At 47.7% G+C, this 10000-nt stretch overlaps 2 protein-coding genes across 2 annotated transcripts in view; both read left to right on the top strand.

Moving 5' to 3' along the window:
* rapgef4b (Rap guanine nucleotide exchange factor 4b) overlaps nt 1-3430 on the top strand; it is a 22930-nt gene extending 19500 nt beyond the window's left edge. The window contains exons 9-12 of the mRNA XM_056580510.1: nt 79-215; nt 638-821; nt 2623-2707; nt 3113-3430. Coding sequence (XP_056436485.1) covers nt 79-215; nt 638-821; nt 2623-2707; nt 3113-3235 — 529 coding nt within the window. The 3' untranslated portion in view covers nt 3236-3430. The remainder of the gene's footprint in view (nt 1-78; nt 216-637; nt 822-2622; nt 2708-3112) is intronic.
* Nucleotides 3431-3466: 36 nt separating this feature from the next.
* rapgef4a (Rap guanine nucleotide exchange factor 4a) overlaps nt 3467-10000 on the top strand; it is a 19278-nt gene continuing 12744 nt past the window's right edge. Inside the window, exons 1-10 of the mRNA XM_056580328.1 lie at nt 3467-3470; nt 3570-3646; nt 4350-4640; nt 5986-6095; nt 7406-7491; nt 7705-7783; nt 8346-8496; nt 9267-9352; nt 9462-9492; nt 9591-9669. Coding sequence (XP_056436303.1) covers nt 3467-3470; nt 3570-3646; nt 4350-4640; nt 5986-6095; nt 7406-7491; nt 7705-7783; nt 8346-8496; nt 9267-9352; nt 9462-9492; nt 9591-9669 — 994 coding nt within the window. The remainder of the gene's footprint in view (nt 3471-3569; nt 3647-4349; nt 4641-5985; nt 6096-7405; nt 7492-7704; nt 7784-8345; nt 8497-9266; nt 9353-9461; nt 9493-9590; nt 9670-10000) is intronic.

Here is a 10000-nt window from a genome sequence, read left to right as displayed (position 1 = left end):
CTATGTCTCTGTTCCAGGCGCTGCTGTGTGGGGATAGAGCTGTCTCTATGTGTTACAGTTCTATGTCTCTGTGTCCAGGCGCTGCTGTGTGGGGATAGAGCTGGTCGACTGGCAGATGCAGCAGAGCTGTGTCCACTCCCGGAGCCAGGCAGTGGGCATGTGGCAGGCCCTGCTGGAGGAGGGGGTCCTCAACCTCAGTGAGGCTCACTGGGAAGGTGTGTGTGTGTGTGTGTGTGTGTGTGTGTGTGTGTGTGTGTGTGTGTGTGTTGTGTGTGGTGTGTGTGTGTGTGTGTGTGTGTGTGTGTGTGTGTGTGTGTTTGTGTGTGTGTGTGTGTGTGCGTCTGTGTGTCTGTGTGGGTTGATTATGTATGTGTTTGACGGTTGTGGTTTGTGTGTGTGTGTTTGTTTATTTGTGTGTGTGTGTGTGTGTGTGTGTGTGTGTGTGTGCGCATGTGTGTGTGTGTGTCTGTGTTTTTGTTTATTTGCGTGTGTGTGTGTGTGTCTGTGTGTTTGTTGATTTGTGTGTGTGTGTGTGTGTGCATGTGTGTGTGTGTGTGTGCGTGTGTAAGGTGTGTGCCTCATCCGTGTCTGCTTCGTGTGTCTCGAGGCTAACACTCCCCCCCCCCCCGGCTCCCAGTGGACCAGGAGCTCAGCTTCCAGGACAAGTACGTCTTCTACCGCTTCCTGGGTGACGAGCAGGAGGCCCCGGCCCCGCCCGGCGACGGGGAGCCGAAGGAGGGCCCCGACGAGCTGCAGGAGGCCCTGGGGCTCCTGGCCCAGCTCGGCCCCGACGCACACCTCCGCATGGTGCTCAGGAAACGGTGAGGCTCCGGGGGCCGTGGAGGGCGGGGGCCGGGGGCCGGGACAGACCGTAGCACCACCCGGAGAAGAACTCAGACCGTATAACGCACTTGTTGTGTGTTGTGTGTCCTGGCACTTAATGTACGCACTTATTGTGTGTTGTAAATCCTGGTACTAAATGTACACACTTATTGTGTGTTGTGCGTCCTGGCACTTAATGTACGCACTTATTGTATGTTGTGCGTCCTCACACTTAATGTACACAGTTATTGTATGTTGTGCGTCCTCACACTTAATGTACACACTTATTGTGTGTTGTGCATCCTCACACTTAATGTACGCACTTATTGTGTGTTGTGCATCCTCACACTTAATGTACGCACTTATTGTGTGTTGTAAATCCTGGTACTTAATGTACACACTTATTGTGTGTTGTGCGTCCTCACACTTAATGTACGCAGTTATTGTGTGTTGTGCGTTCTCACACTTAATGTACGCACTTATTGTGTGTTGTGCATCCTCACACTTAATGTACGCACTTATTGCACCTGGCACTTAATAACAGTACTTAGCATCGTGTAACGTCTTATCCTAGCCGTCTCAGTTGTGTACGGCGAAGGGTTTGACCTCTTGACTGTCAGTGCTTGTGAAGAGGAGGTTTTGAGGAATGTCTCGGGGCTGGCCTGAGACCAACGGGTGCGTCGGTGAGAACACAGGGTCGTCCAGTCAGAGGCCCGAAGTTTGGAATTTTATTTTTTTATTTTATTTTTCAAAGGTATGAGCAGGACTGTTTGGATGAGTGTTTGTAGGTGTGTGTGTATGTGTGTTTAGGTAGGTAGGTAGGTAGGTAGGTAGGTAGGTAGGGTGTGTGAAGTGTGTGGTTTCTAGATAGCAACAATCAGCTCCACAATTCATTGCCCAAATTCAGTTAAATAAATCTTTCAACAAGCCTTATAAGATTACATAAAACAAACTCACATTGCTCAGTATACGCACACGAGGAGTTCAAAGGCACAGCTCTCAAGGTGTCAGTGTCGCTGACCAAAGGAAAAGGGTGTGGCCACAGGTGTGGCTTAAATAGTCTGTGGCAGGGAGTGATTGAGTGATGGGCAGAGTGGGAAAATTAATGGGCGGATAAAGGGGCGTGGCATATAGGGGCGTGGCTCTGGGCATCTGAGGTGAGAAGGGACACAGAAGATCTCCCAAACAGCTTGGCACTTGGTTCTATGAACATCCTTACTGTATTGACAGCGATATATGGTTGTTTCTCTTTCTTCTGCCAAATGTACTTATGTAAGTTGCTTTGGATAAAAGTGTCTTCTAAATACCCTAAATGTAGATGCATGTGTTGTTATAACAGAGTGAGGTGCACGTGCCGTGAGTGTAGCAGGGCTGGGTTTGTTTGCTCGCCGCAGACATAATCAAGTCTATTTTGTACACGGAAATTCAATAATAGTGTTTTGCGTCTCTCCTAACAAGACGTTGGCTTTAGGGCTGAAGACTCCCACTCAGAACTCTTGGTCGCCCAGACGATAAGACACACAGGAATTAAATGTGGGTGCGTCCATTAAACATTTGACAGTTACTATAGACAGGACAATGTACAGTACAACTGATGGACAAACAGAGTGTGTGAGTGCAACGAATAGCAATCAATAGTATAATTGGTACAAAATTAAGGGTGGATTCAAATCACTCTTAGTTTACAGTTCTGAATATTCTGCTCTCATTTTTAAGGAATCCGTTTTTTCTGTTTGATTGACTGCGTTGAGGTTTTCAGAGTTTTTTTTTAATTGAACTGATGCTAACTCATGTCTTCAGGCCGTCAGAGAGGACGGCAGACGATTTGGAGATCATCTATGAAGAGCTGCTGCATATAAAAGCCTTATCCCATTTATCCATCACTGTGAGTACGCCCGACCGCCGATGACTGTAATCAGCACCCTGTCACCTTTGCCCATCAGAGTGATAATAATAATAATAATAATAATGTTAAATGCATAATGTTCAACATGTGTGTCAAACTGTTTCCAAGTAAACATTCTGGAGATGTGCGTCCCGAAATCCCCCAAAAACATTTGGCATAATTGACGACGCTGAATGAAGAAGCACTGTGTTTAAAATGTTCCAGTTGATAACGTTTGTGTATTCATTTAAACATTGCTTTCTGGCTGTTTAAAACAGGACCAGCGCAATCATACGCCGTGCAAAATCATGTGCTACGATGTGATATTATGCGGCTGCTTTCTTTCGGACTGCGTTGGAAGAAGTCGGCCCTTTAAGCATAAAGAATCCCTTCTCTTTGTCCCAGGTGAAGAGAGAACTGTCGGGGGTACTGATCTTTGAGTCTCACGCCAACGCCGGCACAGTGTGTAAGCAACTACGAACCAACAGGGGGACAAACAGAATAAATATACACGTCTGCAAAACCTAGACGCAGATGCACTTACAGCCAGATTATCTATAATTTACATTTCCTTGTTTATGTTAAGCATTGATGCATATCGTGTAAGGCCTAGAATGATGCATGCATCACCAAGCACAAAGCTTTCGCTATGTGAGGATTTGTTCATTGGAGGCAACAACACATTCATATTTATCTTAATAACCACCATGGATGAAGTTTGAATAAGGCTGAAATTAAAATACGTTTTTTGTCGTTTTCATGAGTAACTTCACAACCTATTGAGGCTGGTTTCTGAGTCCTACCTTTCCTTGGCGAGATGAGGAGCTGATACTGGTGATTGACACTGTTGTCCCCCCCCCAGTGTTCAGTCAGGGGGAGGAGGGCACCTCGTGGTACATCATCCTGAAGGGCTCCGTCAACGTGGTCATCTACGGAAAGGTGGGTGATTCCTTTCCTTCGGTTTCAGATTCAGATTCAGATTAAACGTTGTTGTCGTTGCGCATTGTGCAGAGTACAGTACAAAGTACAGTGACAACGAAATGTATTTGAATATTTGGAGATCTAAATAGAAGTGCAAAAGAGCAATTAAAGGGCAATTTTAATATGAATTCTCATACAGTGCAATACAGCAGCAACATGAAAGTGAGGTACGAGTAGCATAAAATGAACAGTGCGAGAATGAATAGTCACGTGGATGAGATTACAGGGGATTTATTAGGGATGCACCGAAATGAAAATTCTTGGCCGAAACCGAAACCGAATATACTGAAACAGTATAAACCGAATACCGAATGTGGCTTTTACTGTTTTTCATTCATTTTGCTTTAATTTTCACCATTGCATAAATCAAACAATTAAATGTCCATTATTAACTTTTTTGTCTTGCTTTTCAATAAAAAAAATCTTTTACAAATTTGATACAAAATATTTATTTAATTTTTCTAACATTCCAGCAGACTTTATAGCAAGAATTTAAGAACAATGTACCTTTAAATAAATGAGTAAAACAATATTATTATTTTTTATTTTATTTTTTTTAAATAAAAATGTCCGGTGTATTATGTTCAGCCTTTTTACTCCTTCGGCCGAAACCGTGGCCGAATATTCGGTGCATCCCTAGTATTTATATACAGTCAAGTAGCATAGTCTACTGATACTATTTCACTCAGCAAATATCACGCGAACACACCAGCGACCACCACGGTGGCGCCCGCGTTCACGACGATGTCCGTCGGTGTCCGCCCTGCCTCCCAACGGCGTGCCCGTGTGTTGCTCTTCTCCACAGGGGGTCGTCTGTACCCTGCACGAGGGCGATGACTTCGGGAAGCTGGCGCTGGTCAACGACTCGCCGCGCGCCGCCTCCATCGTGCTGCACGAGGACAACTGCCACTTCCTGCGCGTGGACAAGGAGGACTTCAACCGGATCCTACGGGTGAGCCCGGCGGCGGCAGATTGGGGCAGATATATCAATTGATCAGTTAAACCGACAGCTGACTGTCGGTTTAACTGGTGTCTTGTACAGTTTCCCCTGGTCTTTATTGTCTCTATGAAAGCTTTGAAAGCACATCAATTATGAATTGGAACGTGCATGATAATGATAGTGTGTGTGTGTGTGTGTGTGTGTGTACACGTGCGTGTGTGCAGTCGTTTATCTTATAAATCTCATGCCTGGACTGGTCAGAAAGACCCCCCCCATGGTGACCTTCCGGTGGTCTGAGGCCAGTCGTCAGAACGCTGACAGGGGGGTCTCTGTGTGTGTCTGGGGGGGCCGTCCCTGTAATCCAGCGGGTTTAGGGGTGATGTCATGTTGCTGTCTCCACACAGAGGAGCAGCTCTGACGTTAGGCGGCAGCGCAGAGAGCATGATGTCAGTGGTCGGGGCATGATGGAGTGTTGTTTTTGAGTCAAGCCTTCTGTGTTTGCAGAGCTCTTCTTGATCACAGACACGGGCTCGAAAGGAATCCATGAAAACACACTTAGCATGGAGTCGGTTTAAGTCGCTTAAGCACTGCAGTCAGTGTACTCTGTAGTTGTCTAGTATTCATTTGACAGAGCAGATAGACATAATGTATTAATTATCCTGATGATATTATCACGAATGCATTAATGCACCTGATGTCATGAATGCATGAACCATTCTTGAGTGAATGAATTAATGCACTTTATGTGGTGGTTTGCATGAACCAGTCTGAGTGAGTGCATTAATGAACCTGATGTGGTGGATGCATTATACAGTAATTAGTGGGTGCATTACCTTGATGTGAATGCATGAACCAGTCTGAGTGAGTGCATTACCTGGATGTGAACGCATGAACCGGTCTGAGTTAGTGCATTACCTGGTGGTGAATGCATGAACCGGTCTGAGTTAGTGCATTACCTGGATGTGAACGCATGAACCGGTCTGAGTGAGTGCATTACCTGGATGTGAACGCATGAACCGGTCTGAGTGAGTGCATTACCTGGCTGGATGTGAACACATGAACCGGTCTGAGTGAGTGCATTACCTGGATGTGAACGCATGAACCGGTCTGAGTGAGTGCATTACCTGGATGTGAACGCATGAACCGGTCTGAGTGAGTGCATTACCTGGATGTGAACACATGAACCAGTCTGAGTGAGTGCATTACCTGGATGTGAACGCATGAACCGGTCTGAGTGAGTGCATTACCTGGATGTGAACACATGAACCGGTCTGAGTGAGTGCATTACCTGGATGTGAACGCATGAACCGGTCTGAGTGAGTGCATTACCTGGTGGTGAACACATGACTGTGTGCAGGGGGTGGAGGCCAACACGGTGCGGCTGAAGGAGCACCACCAGGACGTCCTGGTCCTGGAGAAGAGCCTCAGCCGGACCCCGCCACACGGGACCCCCCCCGCCCACCACAAGTACGACCTCTGACCCCTCGCAACCTGCTGGGTACCAGCATGCATTGCGGCGTGTTGTGGTTGAGTCGATGAGGCAAGAGGTGAGGGAGAGGGGGAGAGAGAGGAGAGGGGGGGAGAAAGAGGGGGAGGGGGGAGAGGGAGAAAATAGAGAGCGAGTATGAGAGAGCGTGAGGGAGCGAGAGAGGGGGAGGGAGAGGGAGAGAGAGAGAAGAGGAGATGGGGGAGTGAGAGGGGGAAGGGGGGGAGGGAGGGAGGGAGAAAAGGGGAGAGAGAGAAGAGGGGGGGGAGAAAGAGGGGGAGGGGGAGGGAGGGAGGGAGAAAAGGGGAGAGAGAGAAGGCCGAGAGTGGGAGAGAGAGAGGAAAGATGGAGAGGAGTGATGGAGAGAAGGGGGAGAGAGAAAGGGATAGAGATGGAGAGAGAGAGAGGAAACGGGGGAGAGAGTGACTGAAAGGGAGAGACAGTAGGGGCGAGACAATGATTTCAATACATTATTTATTTATTTTTGTCTTTGAGGAAAAATAGTGAAAGATTACGATTATCAAGGCTTAATAGTTTGGCTTTTTTTTTTAAATATAAATGGAAAATGGTATCCTTAAATTATTAAACATCTCCAGAGTGATGTCTGGCAAAGAGCACTTTGGTCAATAAAGAGCCAGACGCCCCCACATTCCCAGGGAGTGCCCAGAGGAAGTGGCTTTATTCACACAGACTACAGAAGTGTTGTGAAAGCAGAATGTTGTGGGAATCCTTTAGAAACTTACGAAACTTGAGGACTCACAGGGTAGGGCTTGCTGAGTGCTTTCTAATCTCTACCACTCCTCTTTAAGTTCCATTGAACAAAAACAGACACTTGTTTTATTGCATCATAACGAAATGGCTGTTTGAATCTCGATTTCTCTTTTTCTTTTGTCTCCATCTCCAATTCCCTCGTTCCAAGCTAAAGAAAACACAACCATTCTTAAGTTTGTGGGATTATACATTAAAACCTCATTAAAACCTACTTACGAATATAATGTTGTACTTCTGCCAAGTCCATTCCGTTAGATGCCCCTTACGTCTGCGCACTTCCCCTTTAATCTATTAAGTGACTTCTGCATCTCTTTGTTAGTGTGGTACTTCCCCACTCTTCCTCGTAATCATGTGACCAAAACCTGGCTACCAGGGTTAGGTATCAGAGGAGGCCCTTAAAGAAACTGCGTGATGGAGACACACAACCTAGGGAAGGGCCCCAGCTAGGGCCCCAGGTACGATATGAGGCCGGGGGCCTCACCTTGATGAGTGAGGCTATCTCCTCCGTGGTCCCCTGCAGGTACACCATCATGGCGGGGACTCCAGAGAAGATTCTGGAGCATCTCCTGGAGATGATGCGGCTGGACGCCCAGTTCACAGAGTCAGGTACCAGCCCCCCCCCCCCCCCTCCTCCTGTTGTTATGGTAACAGGTTTGAGGAATGTACCTGTGATATTAATAAACCTGTTTCAGAGCCTGTCTCGGTAATCCAATGTTATCGCGATCACCTTCCCCCAGCGTTTGTTTTGGTTGTGTTCCTGATCCTCTGTGATGACCTTTGACCTCGGTGATGACCTTTGACCTCTGTGATGTTCCCCAGACCCCTCTCTGGATGACTTTGTGCTCATGCACTGCGTGTTCATCCCCAACGCCCGGCTCTGCCCCGTACTCATGGCCCAATATCCTTTGACGCGATAACAATGAACTCTTACATTTTCAGTTAGGTCTATAAATACTGCGCGCATGATGGCATATTCTCCATCTAGAGTCTGAGGAAATTCTTATTATTCTCTCTCTTATTCTCTCTCTCTCTCTCTCTCTCTCTCTCTCGCGCTCTCTCCCTCTCTCTCTCTCTCTCTCTCTCTCTCTCTCTCTCTCTCTCTCTCTCTCTCTCTCTCGCTCCCGCTCTCTCCTTCTCGCTCTCTATTTTCTCTCTCTCTCCCTCTCTTTCCCTCTCCCCCTCTCTCCCCCCTCTCCCTCTCTCTCTCTCCCTCTCTCTCTCCCCCCCCTCTCCCTCTCTCTCTCTCCTCTCTCTCTCTCTCTCCTCTCTCTCTCTCTCTCTCTCTCTCTCTCCCTCTCTCTCTCTCTCCCTCTCCCTCTCTCTCCCCCCCCCCCTCTCCCCCCTCCCTCCCCCTCTGATTGATAGTTGTGTCTCCATCCCCTCTCCGCCCCCTCGCCCCCCCTGCCCCCCCCCCCCCCCCTGTGTGTGTCGTGTGGGGGTCCTTAACGCGGGCGGACCACCTACCGGGCGCAGGCGTCGCAGGGCTCGGAGCAGGAGCAGCTGGACTACACCCTGAACAACAAGCGCAGGGTGGTGCGGCTGGTGCTGCGCTGGGCCGCCGTGCACGGACACCACCTGCAGGAGGAGGACGCCTCCCTCACCTTCCTCCAGGTGCCCCCCGTCCCCCCCCCGCCCCCGACCCCCCATGGAGAGGCCCACCCCCTCCTGAACATCGCTTTATATTTACATTCACACTTTTCTCAAAGCAACAATCAGTACATTTTTCCGAAGAAAGTGAGAATATATATCGCCGTCGGTACAGGAAAGTAAACTTTGAGTTTCAATAAAGTATGCGTCTATCTCTCTAATGATGCATCTATCTATCTAAAGTAAACATCTATCTATCGAAAGATTTTCCCTGAACCAAGTGCCAAGCATTAACATGACTTAGGTTAACCCGTTCCCCGTATACAACGAATATAACTAGCACAAGACGCTACACAATGCTAGGTACTGTTTTTAAGAGCCAGATGTGAATTAATAAACTTGTCAGGTCTAGTAGGCCAATCACCTTCTGGTACACCACCCGACCATAACCTAACGTGATGGAGTTATAAGCCAGGGAGGGTCAAATGGATGGTTACTCATTCAGCGATAGGGGCAACATTTTAGTTGTAGCTTTCAAATATGATCAAATCTGCTACTAGTCACTCTCACTCAAAGCGACCTCGTCTTCGATGAAGAGGCATGTCCTGAGTGAGCAGGTAGGGTTGAGGCTTCTTGCTCAGAGATCCTACAGGTAGACCCACCTTTAGACCACGTGGCCTCCACTAGGTGTACCTTACATACACGCCAGCATGCAGGCTGAGGTGCACTGCTCTGCTAAAGCATCTTCACGTCTACATTCCACTACTTCCATTGATGCTAAGCTGTCACTGCAGGAGTTTCTGAGGTGTGTAACAGCTGATGCCAGAGTCCTCCCACTCAAAGACCAACTCCCAGACCTGCAGAAAATCGTGAACAGCAAGTAAGTTTCCTTCATCTGCTCTGTAAAGTGGCCTTGATAGCACATGTATTCAGTTTATTTGGCAAACTCTTCTTGTGTGTTGATATTAATTATTTTCATGTTTTATCAGCACTGAAGACGCCAAAGCCTCCAAGAAAAAGGTGCGCCATCGACCATTGTGTCGTGGAATAATGTTCAATTGTCAATAAAGCTGTGAGGGTTTTGAATGTACCTGTTTGACCCCCCCCCCCCCCCTCAGCACAAGATCCTCCTGAGGCAGTTCAGCATGGGAGACGAGAAGCTGCAGAAACGTCAGCCAATCAAAGGCACCGATGAAAGTGAGTGAAGACGATCGATGCTGAATGAGTGAGGGTAGTACTGCCATGTAAACCGCGTACATTTAGTATTGGTATCTTACGCGTTAAGGATGTTATCTCTACCTTCTATTTGTAGGACGTATTGGTTGGAAATAGAAAGATGTCCTCGAATTTATAGTGTATGCTTTTTAGCTTTTTATAAAGCTTTTGACAAGCATGTTTTAGCTTAGCATTTGTTCAGAATAGTGGCGCAACATTTAATGTAACCCTCTCTCTCCTCCTCCTCCCCATCTCCCCCCCCCCTCTCTCCTCTCCCCCATAACTCTCTCTTCTCCTTCCTCTCTCCCACCTC

The sequence above is a fragment of the Gadus chalcogrammus genome, chromosome 20, assembly GCF_026213295.1.
Source record: "Gadus chalcogrammus isolate NIFS_2021 chromosome 20, NIFS_Gcha_1.0, whole genome shotgun sequence".
Taxonomy (NCBI): Eukaryota; Metazoa; Chordata; class Actinopteri; order Gadiformes; family Gadidae; genus Gadus; species Gadus chalcogrammus.
This window is presented reverse-complemented; position numbering and strand designations above follow the sequence as displayed.